The sequence below is a fragment of the Oncorhynchus gorbuscha genome, linkage group LG15 (assembly GCF_021184085.1).
Source record: "Oncorhynchus gorbuscha isolate QuinsamMale2020 ecotype Even-year linkage group LG15, OgorEven_v1.0, whole genome shotgun sequence".
Classification (NCBI taxonomy): Eukaryota; Metazoa; Chordata; class Actinopteri; order Salmoniformes; family Salmonidae; genus Oncorhynchus; species Oncorhynchus gorbuscha.
The window spans coordinates 33,381,119-33,398,763 of record NC_060187.1 but is presented as its reverse complement, the minus strand read 5'-3'; the positions used below and the strand labels follow the sequence as shown (position 1 = coordinate 33,398,763).

The window sequence follows — 17,645 nt, the reverse complement described above, 5'->3', positions numbered from 1 at the left end:
TCCTCCTCTGAAGATCTGAGCAGAAACCACACTAGTTTGCTTCCTTCAGTCAGCTTCCCCCAAAAAACTAATTTTCTTCCCTCTTTCAATCCTGGAGTATTCATTTTCATTTCAATATTTAGAACCATTTGCACAATTTAGTCACCAGCGTTTAATGAACATCTTTGTTGTAGACAGTTTAGAAAACTCCATCACAAAGTTTGATGCCAATCACATCAAAGAACAGTACATGCCTGTTCATGAATGGCTACTTTACGTCTCATGAATGGCTATAATCCCTGTTTTATATATGTTCATGTTTACAGTATCGGATCACTGTATTTATAGTTAAATGTTGTTAAGTAAACTAAACAAACTGTATTAACGTATTTTAGTTTTGTAGGCTACTGTACTGCTCTGTTTGTTGTGGGGTCATACTGCATGCACCAGGTGGCAGTCTACATTCAATGTTTCACTCAAAAGTTATGCTTCTCAGAATTCACTGCTACATGATATCATTTTGACAATCTCTGATAAAAATGACATAGATTGTTGCCTGTGTTTGCGTAATCATTCATGAGTCTCGCCAAAAGAATCGCCTATTTGTTTTGATCTCACAGTACTCTTTTGTGTCGTTTGTCCACCAGCCTTATGAATAGTCACATGACAAAGATGTTGTCCAATCAGCTGCCTCCAGAAGTATGCTCGTAATTTTAAACAGTGTGGAATGCCACTGGTCGCTGCATCGACAATGTGGCACCGATAACCAACAAACGTCAATAATTTGGGTTTGCACGTTGATTCTAGCGTCAATATGATGAGTTCTCATATTGTCACTCCTGGGCCGTATAGGGCGACAAAACTGGTAAGCTTTTCTTGTACACTTGTTCTTGTTGTGAAGTTAGCTATCTAACGTTAAACCGTTAACTAGTGTTACGATGCTAGCTATGCTGCAATTTGGGCAAACGAGCAAACGAGCGAACTAGTTATGGTGTAAATTGGGCAACCTAGTTACCTATGCTGTAATTTGGGCAAATAGGCTGGCTAGTTAGCTAACGTTAGTATGTTGCAACTTTGGTGGGTTGGCTGGCTGGCTGGCTGGCTGGCTGGCTGACTGACTGACTGACTGGCTGGCTGACTGGCTGGCTGACTGGCTGGCTGACTGGCTGGCTGACTGGCTGGCTGGCTGGCTGGCTGGCTGGCTGGCTGGCTGGCTGGCTAGCTAACGTTAGCTATATTGCAAGCTGGCTAGAACTGTGCAGATCACTCACAATGTAACGCTGTCTGCTATCGGTGTTGTTTTTTCCAGAGTCGGACAGCCCTAACATATTTTAGGCTAGTAATATGTTACCGAGGATTAGCTAGTTAGTGACAAATCCCTGATCGTTTTCCTATGCTGATTTGACGTCAGGATGATATCACATCAGCAATTAGTAGTTGAAACACTCCCCGCCTCTGTTTCGGTAGAAATGAGAGATGGTGCTGGAGAATTGTAACCACTCTCAAATGAATAGACAAAACTATGGTAGCCCTTGATCACGACTCTCAGTTCCATTACACATAACGTTACGAGTCAATGGATGAATGTGTCCTTCTGTATGGGGGAAATTTGAACGCCGGGGCTCTTAACAATCAGAAAATTAACGAGGTATGGTTTTGGAAGCTAGGACCGTAACTTTAATTTCAGCGATAAATCATGAAAATAGAAGTTGTTCCCACATGGCCATATCTAAATGTTACAGCACTTGTGGAAGGCGAAGCCACCACCTGTGTGAATGCGTAATTCTGGAAGTGTAGGGTAGTTTTGTTGGAGGGAGTCACCCATAGCTGCATGGAAGTGTGCAAAACGGCTACAGTAAGTGTATCTGTTTTATTTGAATGATTATTTATTTATGCAGAAAGAGACTGGCCCATATGTTTCGAAATCCAAAATCTCAAGCGATGGACGTTTCTAAACGTTCACAGCCTAGAGTTTGAGAGCAATGGATGCAAAGACTATTATACCAAACTGATCGTTGAACATTTTTTTTTTTAGGCTATATAGTGTTACATTTATAGTTCTATGAGTTGTTATTTTGTTTACAAACACTGGCGTAAAACTAGTCCGGCTGTGATAGTTTATATACAGTATATACATTCTGAAAGCACTTGTGTGCAAAATCGTGTAAATGTTCCTTAGTAAGAGTAAGAATGTTGAGTTCAATACAATTTTAACATACTCTACAGGTTGTTTGTGGGGTTTGTACTTCAGCGCCTCAATTTGACAAAATATACTTATGAAATACTTTTTTAGAGGTGGTATGTATATGGTTCGGTTTGGCACCAAGATAAAGACAGTTTAACATAGGATATTTGGTTTTTGCTCATCAGTAGCTATTGAACCAAGCATGACATGACAATAAAAAATTGTATATTCTGAATCAGGGGAGGGTGGAGAAAAAATCCACTGTTTATATATTGATCTGAATACAAAATTGGACAAACTTCACAGACAACCGGTAGAGTAAGTACAATTTAATTTGTAAGTACAATTTAATTTGCAGTGGAATGAAGTCACAAAACTATTCAAGGCAGGGATGCCTCTGCGGAAACATCGACAACACTTCAGAGTATATGGGAACTGTTTTACTGCCATAGCAGCTGTCGACTGGCTACACGAACTACTCAGGTACAATAGTAACTTTGGACCAGATGTCACCAGACAACAGACTATCCAACTGCTGAAGAAGTTCCTCAAAAATCATGTGATCGAGGATGTGAAGGGCAGATGGGGTTCAGAAGATTTGGAAGACAACAGCCATCTCTACAGGTAGCCTAAATCCTAGATGGTGGATAAATATTTCAATCAGGCTGTTTGTTTACCATTGTAAAAGATGTAGACCAAAGCCAGCATATAAATGGGCATTCCCCCTCTCGTGTGAACATACTTTCCTGCATGAGCTCACGGTTCCTCCATAATCTTTGATATTCTCACACAGGGGGGGAGCTGGAGCTGGATTTGGTCTAGGTGTGGCTTTAGGTGACCACGCCCCCGAGTAGGTTACACTCATATAATTAGCGTAACTTTGGCATCATCCTAAGCAAACTGACACTTAAAAAAAACGTCTAATGTTTTCAATCTCGTTGATATTAACATACTTGGCTGTCACAACAAATGATTTGCATGATACTTATTCTTCAACTATAATTTGTTACCCAACCTGTTAACACTTACAGAAAAGATGTCACATTATATTTGTCATTGTTTGTTAACAGCTAGTTTTTTCGCCCGCTGGTTAGCTGTCTGGCTAGTGAGAGAAGTTAGTCTCGCTCTAATTCGCTAGTCGTGTAACTACTTCCACTTTTTGCCTACCTGTAGTTATTTGAGAGTTGCTTCTTGTTGGCTTGCCTATACAGTGGGGCAAAAAAGTATTTAGTCAGCCACCAATTGTGCAAGTTCTCCCACTTAAAAAGATGAGAGGCCTGTCATTTTCATCATAGGTACACTTCAACTATGACAGACAAAATGAGGAGAAAATCACATTGTAGGATTTTTAAGGAATTTATTTGCAAATTATGGTGGAAAAATAAGTATTTGGTCAATAACAAGTTTCTCAATACTTTGTTATATACCCTTTGTTGGTAATAACAGAGGTCAAATGTTTTCTGTAAGTCTAAACAAGGTTTTCACACACTGTTGCTGGTATTTTGGCCCATTCCTCCATGCAGCTCTCCTCTAGAGCAGTGATGTTTTGGGGCTGTTGCTGGGCAACACGGACTTTCAACTCCCTCCAAAGATTTTCTATGGGGTTGGAGACTGGCTAGGCCACTCCAGGACCTTGAAATGCTTCTTACGAAGCCACTCCTTCGTTGCCGGGCGGTGTGTTTGGGATCATTGTCATGCTGAAAGACCCAGCCACGTTTCATCTTCAATGCCCTTGCTGATGGAAGGAGGTTTGTACTCAATCTCACGATACATGGCCCCATTCTTTCCTTTACACGGATGAGTCGTCCTGGTCCCTTTGCAGAAAAACAGACCCAAAGCGTGATGTTTCCACCCTCATGCCTCACAGCGGTTAGAGCATTGGACTAGTAACCGGAAGGTTGCAAGTTCAAATCCCTGAGCTGACGAGGTACAAAACCTGTCGTTCTGCCCCTGAACCCACTGTTCCTAGGCTGTCATTGTAAATAAGAATTTGTTGTTAACTGACTTGTCTAGTTAAATAAAGGTTTTAAAAAAAAATAGGTGTGGTGTTCTTTGGATGCAACTCAGCATTCTTTGTCCTCCAAACACGACGAGTTGAGTTTTTACCAAAAAGTTATATTTTGGTTTCATCTGACCATAGGACATTCTCCCAATCTTCATCTGGATCACCCAAATGCTCTCTAGCAAACTTCAGACTGGCCTGGACATGTACTGGCTTAAGTAGGGGGACACGTCTGGCACTGCAGGATTTGAGTCCCTGGCGGCGTAGTGTGTTACTGATGGTAGGCTTTGATACTTTGGTCCCAGCTCTCTGCAGGTCATTCACTAGGTCCCCCCGTGTGGTTCTGGGATTTTTGCTCACCGTTCTTGTGATCATTTTGACCCCACGGGGTGAGATCTTGCGTGGAGCCCCAGATGGAGGGAGATTATCAGTGGTCTTGTATGTCTTCCATTTCCTAGCAATTGCTCCCACAGTTGATTTCTTCAAACCAAGCTGCTTACCTATTGCAGATTCAGTCTTCCCAGCCTGGTGCAGGTCTACAATTTTGTTTCTGGTGTCCTTTGACAGCTCTTTGGTCTTGGCCATAGTGGAGTTTGGAGTGTGACTGTTTGAGGTTGTGGACAGGTGTCTTTTATACTGATAACAAGTTCAAACAGGTGCCATTAATACAGTTAACGAGTGGAGGACAGAGGAGCCTCTTAAAGAAGATGATGCAGGTCTGTGAGAGCCAGAAATCTTGCTTGTTTGTAGGTGACCAAATACTTATTTTCCACCATAATTTGCAAATAAATTCATAAAAAATCCTACAATGTGATTTTCTGGATGTTTTCCCCTCATTTTGTCTGTCATAGTTGAAGTGTACCTATGATGAAAATTACAGGCCTCTCTCATATTTTTAAGTGGGAGAACTTGCACAATTGGTGGCTGCCTAAATACTTTTTGCCCCACTATGTCCTTTCAACTTGCCGGAGTCCAGCTGGGCATACAACTTTAACAAATGGCCCTAACAAAAGTAGCCTATGGTGATGTTTACACCTACTTGGACTCTCCAGGCCTGCACAAATATTAAAATACAGAAGACTATTATAGCTGTTATTTGGACAGATACAGCTCACTAGTCCATACTACAAGCTAACTAGCAAGCTTTATGCAAAGCGACTTACCGGTGATTAAGTGCTTGAACACACAAATGTACCGAGTAACCGGAGCCCACAGCTTTCCATCATCAATAGCCTGAAACAATAAGGTTTGTCTAACCTGGTCCTTGGGCAGTTGATTAAACTGAATTAGATGGTATTTTCTCCATTCAAACAAAACAGGACACAACAGCTTTTCAGCATCTTAAAAGCAGGGCTAGTTAGCTAATTGAAGAAAGTCTGTTGTAATTAGCTCTTTGGCTGATAATTGTGACATACATTCCATGCAACAGTCTCTGTTCATGCTAACATTTTTACATCTAGAATGAAAGTGTTTTTAGGTATGATGTAGTTTGTTTAAGACGACATGGAAGTATGTTAGATGACCAACCAAGAATTTCCACAATTTTTATAGAATTATACAATAAGAGTAGACTTTGTCGGCTTATGCTTAAAGTAGGCAATTTAACATGGGGAGTGCCCTACGGCTGTACCTTACTCGGGGGTGTGGTCACTTTAAGCCATGTCATGTGTATTATCCCTGCCCACCAGAAATTGAGCCAGAGAGATGACTCCTTTCTCTATAATCTCTGGGGCACCCCCTCCGCGGGGTGGGGGCAATAAGCAGACCAGTGCGATCCCACCCCGAAAGAATGAGGGAGTGGGATGTCTCGCTTTCTCTACCATCTCTGGCCTAAGTCATCTTTTTGGGTGTTTCATTGAAATAATTATAGTACTTCATATTTGCTGTCCTAGGTTTGCTTCAACATCTCCTTTGAAACCAATTCCCCATCGCCCACCTGTGTCAGGGCCTGCATCAGTAAAGAAGAGTTTCTCAATGAAAGAAAAGGAAGGCTTCTTCAAATGTAGGACTTCCAAGAAACCTGGCAAAGAGACTATAGTAAGTATTGTTGATATTTTAGAAAATGTTCCCCTATTGTGCCCCCGGTATGATTTGCCCGCATAATTGACTGAGAAATTGTTTCTCACAGGAAAATGTGGATCCATCAAAACAAGAAATGGAGACTGAGCCTGTGATTGAAGTGGTCCAGGCCAGAGCACTAACAGAGGAAGATATTCAGGATGTTTGGAGAGGCATCACTCTCACACAGTAAGATTCACTCTTCATTTATTTTAAATCATTTTTACTCATTTTAATGAGTAGATCCTTATTCCATTGCCTCTTTATTCCTTCAGCCTACAGAAAACATTGGGATTGACTGCGCTTGAGGATGTTTTGGATCCAAGACACATCAATTCTCAAAACATTGTGTACAACATGAACAATGTGAACAAGCATGGGGTTGTTACACTTGAGGACAAGACTGGTATAGCCTATTCTTTCTCTGATTTATATCTGCACTCTGTACACAATGTACGCAAAATGTAAGATGCATGGTCATTTATTAGCCTTTTCTCCACAGATGACCTCCCACACTGGGTCTTGTCTGCAATGAAATGTCTTGCAAACTGTAAGTAAGATTTTACTCAACTGTTTTAGTGGCATATTGTATTGAGAAATAGATTTCACCTCACACAAAACAAGACTAGGCTCTCAATAGGAGAGCTATGTTTTCAGCCCAACATCTAAAAAATGTCACTGAACCCTTTCAAATCAAATCAAATCAAATCTTTCTAGGGCCGAAGTATGATTCCAACCAGCCATCCTATCCTGGGTTTGAGAGGGATGTGTTTAAAACCGTCTCTGACTACTTCTACAGCCTCCCTCAGCCACTTCTTACATTTGAGTACTATGAGTTGTTTGTCAACATCTTGGGTATGTATGCATTTTGCAAGCTTTAAAATTTAATGCATAAATGACCATGAGGTGAAATGGTTTGACAAACTTAATTTTTGGGGTTTCCCTGTTCCTCTCTAACCTAAAGTGTTACTAAAACCTGGATTGAATTAACCTATAATGTAATTTTCCCATCTTTTGCAACTTAGCTATCAACATTTGCAGTCATTTATAAGTTAAAGTAGAGGACAAATCTCAGGTGTGGTTATTGAATTCAGGCAAATGTTTTAAAGTTTACTGGATTAGTATTCATCCTTCTATATGACATTTCATAAAAAAAAAAATAAGAGCTCTATTTGATAAGATTTAGTTTGTCTTGTCTCCACTCTGCAACTGAACAAAGATTGACCAGATCCAATACAAGCAGCATGAAACTGCAACTGGTTTGTTATTTCCCTCCTAACAGAGGATGTGACTTGACTGCTCTGTGACTGTGAGATTTGTTATAACTAACTCATGTATGTCCAATTAGCTATTCCCTTTCCCCACAATGTGCCAACTCTCTTGTTTATGTCCTGCTGGCTTCACAAGTGTTGTTTTTGTTTTTGTCTGGTCTCTTGCTAGTTTTATGTGGCTACATTGTGGCTCCTAAAACTCAAAGAGGAAAGCGAAAAAACCAAGAGGATCCAAGCTACCCCCAGCCTGCAAAAAACCAAGAGGATCCCAGCTACCCTCCGCCTGCAAAAAACCCTCACATGAACGGTGTTAACCTGTTCAAATCAACGGAATGTCTGTTGTTGAGCTTAATTCGGAAAGAGGCTTTTGAAGAGGGCGACTCACCAATGAGAGAGGTGTTCAGCTCAAAGGCCCAGTCCGCGTTTGCAGCTCTGAAGACGGGCTGTGCCGGGAGGGTCCCCCAGATGAGTCTGACAGGCCGAAGGGCCAGTTCTGGGGATGTCCTGGGAGGCAACTCTCCGAGTCTTGTACGGTCAGAGAGCAGTGGCGCCTCCTCAGTTAGGCTCAGAAGACCCAGTAGTTGTTCCCTGGAGAGAATCCTGGATGAATCAGCTAAGTCTGACTCATACGCCCAACACAAGTTGTTCCAGTCTACAGAGAGTCTGGTGTCCTGCAAAAGTAACAGTGGCAGAAAGTACAGCACCCAATCTCAGAATAAAACTGACTCTCTGTCTGTTTTAGACAGCTACCCTTACTCTGAACCCCAAGTCTTTGTCACCATGGCAACTCCCAGTTGCAACAGCAGTTCGGGTGTGATGTCTGTAGAGGGTAGCACTCACAGCTCCAAAAGCAAGGGTGCCAGAAGCAGCATCTCGCTACCAATGGACAACCTCTCAGTCAGTCAGAAGCCCAAGCGTCCTAGGAGCATTGGTACCTGTTTGGATATAGCTGAGCACAGAGGGATGTCTGCCAGCTGTTTCAGTATTAACGCCCCTGTAGCAGAGATCACCGTGAAGCCAGACTCCTCCTCCACTGTTGGCCTGAGGGGTCCCAGTCTGCTTAACCTGAGGGCCAGCAGCATGGACCTCCGAGACCTCAGAGCTGGGCCTTCTGTTAGCAGGCGCTGTCAGAGCTCTCTGGACCTGTCCAGGCCAACCCTTGCTCTGCCCTCTGTGTTCACTTATGCACGCCGTCTGAGTTCCGAGCAAAGTAAGCCTACATCTGCATGCTTGTGTTTGTGCTTTTGCATGTCTTAACACCTGGCCTAACATTGCTCATTAGGCTTGCACTAATATGGGGTGAGACTCTAATTGTCCTTTAAGAGAAGGTTATCACTGCAAGCATTTCAATTGTAATCATCTGGATACTTTCCAGAACTTTAAACTGCCCTGTTTAAAGTATTATGCCTATACAATTACATGTAATGATGATGTGTACAAGTTAAATGTAACATAGTTAATGCAGTTCTTGCTGTAGAGAAGCAAGGGCTTTTTGCCATTGATATATAACATTGATTTAATCTTCCAAGTGAAATCACACACGTTTCAATGCATTTCATTAGCCTCAAGTCCTAGTGGTGTGTGTGCATCGTTTTGATCTGATGCATATCAAGGGATGAATACATGCCATTCCAGTGTACAGTCGTGTGATTGTGTATATGTGTGAAGGTCTCCTCCAGCCTCAGTTGGAGCGGGTGGCCATTGAGGCTCTGCAGCTCTGCACCCTGTTGCTGCCCCCTGCCAGCCGGAGGAAGCTCCAGCTGCTGATGAGAATGATCTCCCGGATGAGTCAGAATGTGGACATGCCTCGGCTCCATGACGCCATAGGAACACGCACATTGGTGAGGGCTGAGAGAAACGCAGGTTTTACAATTCTGCGTGATGATTTGAACATATCCTCATAACTCCATTATTCAATCCCATTGTGTTTCCAGATGGTCCATACGTTCTCCCGCTGTGTGCTGGGCTGTGAGGAAGAGGTGGACCTGGATGAGCTTCTGGCCACCAGACTGGTCTCCTTCCTCATGGATCACCACCAGGAGATACTCCAGGTGCCAGTCTATCTGCGGAACGCTGTCCGAGACCACCTGGTATACCTCAGAAAAGTACAGGTATAATACTGTCACTCTTATAAGGTATCTATTATATACTGTAGTTGGTTACGTGAGTTGTCATGAAATATAATTTTCATTGATTTTAAAGGTAGACTCATTGAAATTACGTTGCCATGAGCAACACTAGCTATTGCGATGAGCAAGATGCAAGACTTCCTGGTCACACAGTATCTGTGCATCTGCAAGGTGTCCCCTTCACGCTGTTTTCAATGTAGTAGCTACAGGACCAAAACAGCGGTGAAATTTAGCCTCTCGCTTCAATACTCTTAGTTGTGGAAATTGACCCACTATTCTATTTACTTTGTGTATCTACGTCATATCGCTGAGTCTACCTTTAATAAAGAAAGTAGACCGTGACGTGTTGAAAGTGTGACTATCCTCTCCTCCTCTAGATAACCTACCCAGGTAGTGGTGGTGTGGAGGCCCCTATGCCCATCTACTCCTTCTGCAGACAGATCAGTACCGAGGAGTTTGAGGAGCAGAAGCTGAGTGTGTCCCAGGCTGCCATCGCTGACCTGCTGGAGAGCCTGGTCAAAGACAAGAACATGTCTGTGAAGGATAAGAAGAAGAAGCTCAAGCAGGTAACAAATTAGACGGCATGTTGTGTGAACACTTTCTTAGTATTCTCTTATCTCACTACACAGTACGAAAATGGATGCACTCACTTGTAAATCACTCAAGACTCTGCTAAATGACTAAAATGTTCAAATGTAATCTCACTACACATTTGTGTACAATTTACCCCCCCCCCAAACTAATACATTTTTGTATCATCAGTTTCAGAGGCAGTATACAGACATTTATGCTCGCCGATTTCCAACGACTGCGAGCGAGGCGCAGCTTTTTGAAGATAAACCAAAGATCAAACCTCCAATGCTGATAAGTATGAAAAAACCAAAAGCTTTTGGAATTAGAAATTGAAGGTACAATTGGGATGCAACTGTTTGTGTGGAATATTTTTGTTGCTTGAAACTAGACCTGGCAGCTAAATGTAGGAAGGTGGGAGGAAACTACTATGGGGGACCACCACAATTTATACTGCAACTATAACATTTCTCTTTAGGGTTGAATTATGCATGTTTTATGTTAAGTCATGTTTTTGTGTGTAATTTCTAAATACTGCAGTATGTATAGTTAGTGCACAAAATAATTTATTCGGGATTGATGATGCCCTCGTATGGGAGTATAAGCTGTAAGCAAATTACAATTTGGGAGTCGATTCTTTATTTTGAAGTTGATCCAGATTTATAGACTCCGATTGACATCAATGTACGGAATTTAAACCTTCAAGCATTTGTGTTTTCCAGGGATTCATTTTTATTGTTAAGATTTAATTTTATTATTCGTCTACCTAGTTTTTTTTCATAGGGTTGTATGAAATGCTTATAATTGAACTTTGTTCATGTTTTTCTGTTTTGTCACTTCTCTGTATTTTTATTCCATTAACATTCTCCAAGTTGAGCTCAAATACTTTATTGTATATTTTTGGTGTGGGATGTTTTTCCTCTTTCTTTCCTGGCTAGTTATGTTCAGCCATTTGGGATAATGGAAGTTTTGCACTATTTTCTGTCATTTTTTAAACGAACAGTAGTTTAGACCAGTCAATACAATGGTTCATATATATACTTGACAAATATGTATTTTTACTGCCATTTATGAAGTATTAAACCTAAAAGGGAGACTTTTGGACTTATTTAGATGCATTTTCTCAATACCTCTTTATAGCTGGATACCTAACCTCAAAGAGCCATCAATGACATATAGTTTACCCTTTGACTTGTATTGTTATTTCCCCGCAAAACATCTGTTTACTATGCAACGTTCTTGAAAATAAAGTGTTCAACTGTAAAACAAAATCCTCTTTACGAACTGTACAAATGTACTTGCCTTTATTAGTGTTCTAGGATGGTGTTTATTTAATCATATTTGTTTACCTCCGTGTCCTTGTACTGTCTGTCTGGCACCAGAAGGGGGAGAGAGTTAACTCTGACCACAGAATTCCATGTATCTTTGCACTACACATGGTGAATGTGGCAGAGCTCTGCTGTTAAAATTCTAAGCTCATTGCAACTGAAGATGATGACTTGCATGTCCCTCTGATTCTGGCCTTCATCCCTCTAGATCGGGATAAAGAAAAGGAAGACCCCCAGTTAATCATACATGTGCACAACAAACACCCTCTGTGTGGGTGGCCTACACAGATTATTGTAAAACATTTGAGTTAAATTAATCTGAAATCCATCCAATTAGTTCTAAATACTGTGGGAACATCTTTCTCTGACGTGTAAAACATTTGATACAAGCTAGAAAGATATTGCATAATGAAGTACATTACTTTCCTGTTTTTTTTTCTCTTGATTTAGGTATGTTGGTGGGCTCAGGTTAGCAAATGTGGTTCTGGTCTTAATTACGCTGAGAAATTCCTGAAGGAGGAGTATTGGGGCGGTGGGTTAAAAGTACATGGGAAAGTGAATGGTCTGGGTACAAAGGGATTCTTGTTTCAGAGACCTCTGATTGGTTTGGGGGAGGTTCTCAAACTCTCGGCGCTCTGCCTGGGAATCTAACAGTGTCTAAAGGCTGCTGATCACTCCACGGTTCAGACTGATTTCCTACACACTGTCAATAGGAAAATGGTTAGTCGGTGAGTAACTCCTTTTATACATTTTCCTTAGCTTCAACTTTTCCCCCATACAAGAATATAAGTTGGTGAGTAAACTACCTCTTTTTTTGCATACTTTTCATAACTGACAGTCAGTTGAGTAACTGTTCTTGTGCAAAGCTTTTAGATCAAAGCATTTTTCTCACATTACTTTTTTGCTGCATGCTCGTGTAAAGCAGTTGAACATGTGTGTTCTGGTCTCGGATTGTATTTTTTTGTTTTGAACAAACTTAATTTAGTGTAATTGTGTATGCAATAGTGTTTTTAGGTCTGAAAAGATTAGTTGGATCAGTTGCCTAGGATTTCATGTGAATAGATGTTCCTATTTGATGGAGTAATTTTGTTTGGTTTTCAGAATTGAGCATCCGGCTGGTGGCTACAAGAAAATCTTTGAGACATGTGAAGAGTTGAATGAGCCTATTCCTGCTGTGGTTGTAGGTATGTGAGGAACAGGTCTGAGACTCCACTACCCTTTGGTTTACAAGCGAGAAGGTTTGGGGTTTTATGACGGTTAAGAGCGGAATGAGCACAACAAGGTAACATGGATCATTTCATGCTGTGTTCAGGTGTGATCCCAGAATGGCTGAGCGGCAGTCTGTTGCGTCTTGGACCCGGCCTGTTTGAGGTGGGGGCTGAGCCTTTCTACCACCTCTTTGATGGCCAGGCCCTCATGCACAAGTTTGACCTAAAGAACGGCCATGTGACATACTATCGGAAGTAAGCCCCTCTGTGTGTTGATGTTGACTTCAGTGATGTGTAACACTTTACAACCGTGAGGTAGTAAAATATATATTTTATGAGGGCATGCAATACTTTTACACTACACACTGGTGGTAGTTGTGTAGTTTTGTGAAATGTTCCCCTCGGCCCATAAATTTGACTGGAATGTTTTGAGAAACCTCAGTGAGGACTGTTTCTCATTAAAACAGTGAATACTAAAACACAGTGACCTACTGCTGCTCTCAAAAGCTTTGGAAAGAGCTGAAACAGAAGTGGGCCTATCGATTCCCAATCTGTATGTTCCAAGCTACATGTTTAAATGCTATTGGTTGTAATTGTTTTTAACTACTGTTTCTCTAAAGATTTGTCAAAACAGATGCCTATGTGCGAGCCATGACAGAGAAAAGAGTGGTCATCACGGAGTTTGGAACAGCAGCCTACCCAGATCCTTGCAAAAATATATTCTCAAGGTGATTTGCGATCATTTTATGATAATCAAGTTAAACACTCTTGTCATGACTTAGTTGTTAGACGCAACATTCAAATGGTCCATTCTTTGTCTTTGTAGGTTTTTCACCTACTTCAAAGGGATTGAGGTGACAGATAATTGCTTAGTGAACGTGTACCCTGTTGGTGAGGATTTCTATGCCTGCACAGAAACCAACTACATCACCAAAGTGGACCCAGACACACTGGAGACTCTGAAAAGGGTATGTGCTGCTCCCTCTGGCTGACATCTGAGTGAACATAACTCTCGTCACAAAGAAAGTCTCTTTCTCCAGGTGGACCTGTGTGACTACCTCTCGGTCAATGGAGTGACAGCTCATCCACACATTGAAAGTGATGGAACGGTGTACAACATTGGGAACTGTTTTGGGAAGAATATGTCACTGGCCTACAACATTGTCAAAATTCCTCCCACACCAAAAGGTTTGTTCTGTATACAGCATTGATACTATATTCTGGAAGTGAGAGCCATTTGATTTAGGGACATCTGGTTGTGATTCTTGTTTTCAGATAAGTCAGACCCCATTGCAAAGTCCAAGGTTCTTGTGCAGCTCCCCAGCAGTGAGAGATTCAAGCCCTCCTATGTTCACAGGTTGGTGACATTGCTTTCAAGGAATAGGAATAGAACAGACAAATAATTTGCTTGATTGTTAACTTTTGGATAACTAGGCCCCTGGAGTTCACATTCTTGCTTGTAACATTATTGCACATTTTAAACGTATTAAAATACTTTTCCTGCATCCTCCATCAGCTTTGGAATGACAGAAAACTACTTTGTCTTCGTTGAGACTCCAGTGAAGATAAACCTTCTAAAATTCTTGACCGCTTGGAGCATCTGGGGCACAAATTACATGGATTGCTTTGAGTCAAACGAAACCATGGGCGTAAGTAAAGGAACACCTAGACCACTATCAAACTGTATTCAAGGGCTGTTAGCATTTCAATGTTTATTGATACTAAAATAATCTGTCTTCAACACTAGCTAACAGTATCCCTTTTCATCTAGACATGGTTCCATCTGGCTACAAAGGACCCAGCTGAATACATAGAGCATAAATTCAGGACTTCTGCCTTCAATCTCTTCCATCACATCAACAGCTATGAGGATGATGGCTTCATCGTTGTTGACTTGTGTACTTGGAAAGGGTGAATACTGGCCAGTTGTTGTAGTGACTTGAGAAGAACATATGTACAAGACACTTATCCAGTGCCTCTTTCTCTTGTTCAATTTTAGCCATGAGTTTGTCTACAACTACCTATATCTGGCCAACCTGCGGGAGAACTGGGAGGAAGTGAAGAAAGCTGCTATGAGGGCACCTCAGCCAGAGGTCCGGCGATACGTTCTGCCCATGGATGTCCACAAGGTAAGTGTTGTGGCCTTAATCTTAGTCATTTCTGGAGTAAAGAGTTATCACTGCTTTGATGTTATCCTCTCAGGATAGAGGACAAAATCAGGTAAGTTTTTTTCCTGCTTGTACTTGAACTTGCAGGAGGAACAGGGGAAGAATCTGATATCCCTTCCGTACACCACAGCCACTGCAGTGATGCGCAGCGATGGAACCATCTGGCTGGAGCCTGAGGTTCTGTTTTCTGGACCACGACAAGGTAACACACACACAGCTTGTTTCATTAAACCTTGAGGGCTCCCCTATTCTTATACCATCTAATGCCACTAATTATCTGTTCATCTGTCATCAGTCAAAAGATTTTCCTCATTAGAATTCCTTTATCATTGCAGCTTTCGAGTTCCCTCAGATCAACTACAGTAAGTTCTCTGGGAAGAACTACAGCTATGCCTATGGACTGGGCCTGAACCACTTCATCCCTGACAGGGTGAGTATAGCATGCAGACAGGAACGCTGGTGATGCATAAGCCAAGTCTGAGGTTTATGATTAGACTAATCTGCTAATAATCATTCTGGGAGTACGGTTTTGATTGTGTCATGCTCTAGATCTGCAAACTGAACGTGAAGACTAAGGATACGTGGGTGTGGCAGGAGCCAGACTCTTACCCCTCAGAGCCCATCTTTGTGCAGACCCCGGATTCTGTGGAGGAAGATGACGGTAAACCGGGATTTTAGGCGATTCTATAATATGATAGACAGGAGGCACAATTGTGGTCTTTAACATTTAACTGATCAGGTAGCATAACTTACCTAAGCAGGATCCACCTTAGTGTGATGTAAAAGGCCGACATACCAATACTATACGAGTTGAGGTGGGAGGACTCTCTTTTTGTAGATGTGACACTGCTCTTTTCCCTCTTCCTAGGGGTGTTGTTGAGCATCGTGGTGAACCCTGGAGCAGACCAGAGGCCAGGGTATCTCCTCATCCTCAATGCCAGAGACCTGACAGAGATCGCACGGGCTGAGGTGGAGGTCATCATCCCTGTCACCTTCCATGGAATGTACAAACCTTAGGACTACGTTCTCAAACACATCTACAATACCACTCCACAGGAGAAAGGGACAATAATAATACTAAAACCTTTGTTGGGAATGTTAAAAAATATATAGATATATCACTGATGTAACCTGTTCGTGGCTTAGTTTCAAAATCAATGTTGTGATATACACTGTACAAAAGTATGTGGACAGCCCTTCAAATTTGTGGATTCGGCTATTTCAGCCACATCCGTTGCTGAAAGGTATATAAAATCGCACACACAGCCATGCAATCTCCAAAGACAAACATTGGCAGAATGGCCTTACTGAAGAGCTGAGTGACTTTCAATGGGGCATCCTACCATCATAGGATGCCACCTTTCCAACAAGTCAGTCAAATATCTGCCCTGTTATGAGCTGCCCCGGTGAACTGCTGTTATTGAAGTGGAAATGTCTAGGAGCAACAACAGCTCAGCCGTGAAGTGGTAGGTTACACAAGCTCACAGAATGGGACCGCTTAAACGTGTGAAAATCACCTGCTGCAACATTCACTACAGAGTTCCAAACATCCTCTGGAAGCAACGTCAGCACAAGAACTGCATTCTCTGGAGTGATGAATCACGCCTCTCCATCTGGCAGTCCGATGGACGAATCTGGGTTTGGAGGATGCCAGGAGAACTCTATACCTGCCCCAATGCATAGTTTGTTGGAGGAATAATGGTCGGTGGCTATTTTTCATGGTTTGGGCTAGTTCCCCTTAGTTACAGTGAAGGGAAATCTTAACGTTACAGCATAAAATTACATTCTAGATGATTCTGTGCTTCTAACTTTGTGACAACAGTTTGGGGAAGGCCCTTTTTCGTTTCAGTATGACAACACCCCTGTGCATAAAGCGAGGTCCATACAGAAATGGTTTGTCAAGATCGGTGTGGAAGAACTTGCCTGGCCTGCACAGAGCCCTGACCTCAACCCCATTGAAGACCTTTGGGATGAATTGGAACGTTGACTGCAAACCAGGCTTAATTGCCCAATATCAGTGCCAGACCATACTAATGCTCTTGTGGCTTAATTGAAGCAAGTCCCCAACATCTAGTGTGAATACCTTCCCAGAAGACTGGAGTCTGATATAGCAGCATGGTGGTGACCAACTCCATATGTTCCACAAGCAGGTCTCCACATACTTTTGGTCAAGTTTTGTATCTGTCATTAACTCAGACCTAAAGGCCTAGTGCTCATTAGCTTTAATGGAACCATGTACGATGGCTTCAAAGTATTCACACCCCTTGACTTCACACACACTTTGTTATAGATTAAATTGAATTGTTATATCGAAATGTTAACCCTGAATTTGTCACAAGTTGCATGTACTCATCCTGTGTGCAATAGTAACATTTGTAAGGTTTCTCAGTCGAGCACTTGAATTTCAAACACATTAACCAAAAGACCAGGAAGGTTTTCCAAGGGCACCTATTGGTAGATGGGTAAAACAAAATCAGACATTGAATATCCTTTTGAGCATGGTAAAGTTATTACACTTTGGATGGTGTATCAATACAACCAGTCATACAAAGATACAAGTGTCCTTCCTCACTCAGTTGCTGTAGAGGAAGGAAACTGCTCAGGATTTCAGCATGAGGCCAATGGCAACTTTAAAACAGAGTTTAAAGGCTGTGATAGAACTCATGGAGAAACATTAACCTAAATAAGTGAAGAGGAAGCTGTTTGTAACAGTGAAACTGCAAAATATGTGGCAAAGAAATTAACTT

The 17,645-nt window shown here is 41.9% G+C and overlaps 2 protein-coding genes across 3 annotated transcripts; both read left to right on the top strand.

The window, feature by feature from the left end:
• The first annotated feature begins 678 nt into the window (after positions 1-678).
• depdc1a (DEP domain containing 1a) lies at positions 679-11,484 on the top strand. 2 transcript variants are annotated; one of them, XM_046300853.1, is made up of 12 exons: positions 679-844; positions 2,523-2,788; positions 6,059-6,203; positions 6,295-6,413; positions 6,500-6,630; positions 6,727-6,774; positions 6,942-7,079; positions 7,665-8,705; positions 9,164-9,336; positions 9,430-9,606; positions 10,002-10,190; positions 10,387-11,484. In XM_046300853.1, exons 1-12 carry the CDS (start codon positions 794-796, stop codon positions 10,528-10,530), a joined length of 2,622 nt encoding a protein of 873 aa, XP_046156809.1. In that variant the 5' UTR covers positions 679-793; the 3' UTR covers positions 10,531-11,484. The 2 variants fall into 2 exon arrangements, with proteins under 2 accessions (XP_046156809.1, XP_046156810.1); XM_046300854.1 differs by lacking the exon at positions 7,665-8,705.
• A 597-nt stretch (positions 11,485-12,081) lies between these two features.
• LOC123996963 (retinal Mueller cells isomerohydrolase-like) lies at positions 12,082-16,553 on the top strand. Its single transcript, XM_046300858.1, has 14 exons — positions 12,082-12,250; positions 12,624-12,706; positions 12,835-12,985; positions 13,351-13,458; positions 13,557-13,698; positions 13,771-13,918; positions 14,006-14,087; positions 14,247-14,379; positions 14,502-14,641; positions 14,730-14,859; positions 14,986-15,100; positions 15,234-15,328; positions 15,448-15,559; positions 15,767-16,553. The coding sequence occupies exons 1-14, from the start codon at positions 12,240-12,242 to the stop codon at positions 15,913-15,915; spliced, it is 1,599 nt and encodes a 532-aa protein (XP_046156814.1). The 5' UTR covers positions 12,082-12,239; the 3' UTR covers positions 15,916-16,553.
• Positions 16,554-17,645: the final 1,092 nt, after the last annotated feature.